This window comes from Aplysia californica, unplaced genomic scaffold, assembly GCF_000002075.1.
Source record: "Aplysia californica isolate F4 #8 unplaced genomic scaffold, AplCal3.0 scaffold00456, whole genome shotgun sequence".
Lineage (NCBI taxonomy): Eukaryota > Metazoa > Mollusca > Gastropoda > Aplysiida > Aplysiidae > Aplysia > Aplysia californica.
This window is the reverse complement of record NW_004797726.1, coordinates 71,029-72,333: the sequence shown is the minus strand read 5'-3', so window position 1 is coordinate 72,333 and position 1,305 is coordinate 71,029. Positions and strand designations below refer to the sequence as shown.

Sequence of the window (1,305 nt, the reverse complement as noted above, 5' to 3'; positions counted from 1 at the left end):
AATTAAAAAAAAAAATATTTTAAACAGTCCTCAAAACACGGAAAATGAATGTTTCAACAAACAATTAGGCAGAAAGGTGAGAACAGAAAGGAGTTCAATACTAACCAGAATGTTATAAATAAATAGATCACAAAATGAAAACTGCAAAATCAATCCCAATACATGTATATTATTTTTCCTTTTATCACTTAACAAAGAATCTTTGAGAAACTTAACAAAACTGAAGCTGAAAATATTTTTTATGTACCAATGATATCTTTCAGTGTCCTTGCCAGCTTCCTAAGGCTTTACAAAAATTTCCTGTAAATACAGCTCTGCTCCCCCCTCCATCCCCCCTCCATCCTCACTCACCCATCTTCCCCTCCTCTTCAGTTTAGTTTTCCTGAGTGTTTTACCGCACTTGCAACACATAGGTCATGCCAGCCACCTAAGGGTTTTCAAAATTTCGAGCTAATACAGCTCTGGGTGAACTTGTAGTTCCGTTCGTTAAAGTCCTCGATCCATTTCTTTACATCCAGAGAAGAAATCCAGAAATCTTGATGACCAAATACCATTTGAAATAGGCTACACAAAGAGCAGGGATGCAACCTAGCTGCAAAACATCGGATTAGGATAAAATTCAGGGGGGAATGCCCCCCTGAACCCCTCCACATCCATATTTTTATTAGGTCAGGGGAACCCCCCTACTCTTGGCTTTAACGAACGAAACTACAAAATCACCCAGCTCTGCCCCCCCCCCCCCTCCCCCCTTCAACCATCACCATCAACCCCATCTGCCACACAAAATAACTCACATTTGACAGGTCGACAACCTCCGTAACATCTGAGGGACCAAACTGTCCAGCATACAGGTCACCAAACTTTGTTCCCAGAGCAGAAGGGTTCAGACCCGAAGTGTACGGAACGTAGCTTCCTTCGAAAGGTGCCAGGTCAAAGGTCAGGGGCGGTTCATCTGTGCCCTGGGGTCGTGCTTCGTCCGCTGCCAACCCGAGGATGGTGAAGATGACAGGAAGTAAGAGCTGTACCAAGGTCACGACCCGATTCCGCCAGGTGTGAATTGCTTTTTTCACGAATAAGCCGCGCATGCGAGACATCTCCAAGGCCATCCCTGTTCTTTTTTTGAAGCCTTTGTTGAAAGCTGGGGGAATGATATGGAGATATATATTATGTAAAAGGATATTTTTTGTTTTCTGATCGGTAAAACTAGGGAGGGAGGGAGAGAGGGAGAGAGGGAGGGAGGGAGAGAGAGAGAGAGAGAGGGAGAGAGAGGGAAAGGGAGAGAGAGAGAGAGAGAGAGAGAGAGAG

General features: G+C 44.4%; 1 protein-coding gene across 1 annotated transcript in view; it reads right to left on the bottom strand.

Annotated features, from left to right (window-relative positions):
* LOC101858051 (ATP-binding cassette sub-family A member 3) overlaps positions 1 to 1,305 on the bottom strand; it is a gene marked incomplete in the record, with an annotated part of 59,842 nt that overhangs the window by 13,167 nt on the left and 45,370 nt on the right. The window contains 1 exon segment of the mRNA XM_013086330.2: positions 795 to 1,138. Coding sequence (XP_012941784.1) covers positions 795 to 1,138 — 344 coding nt within the window.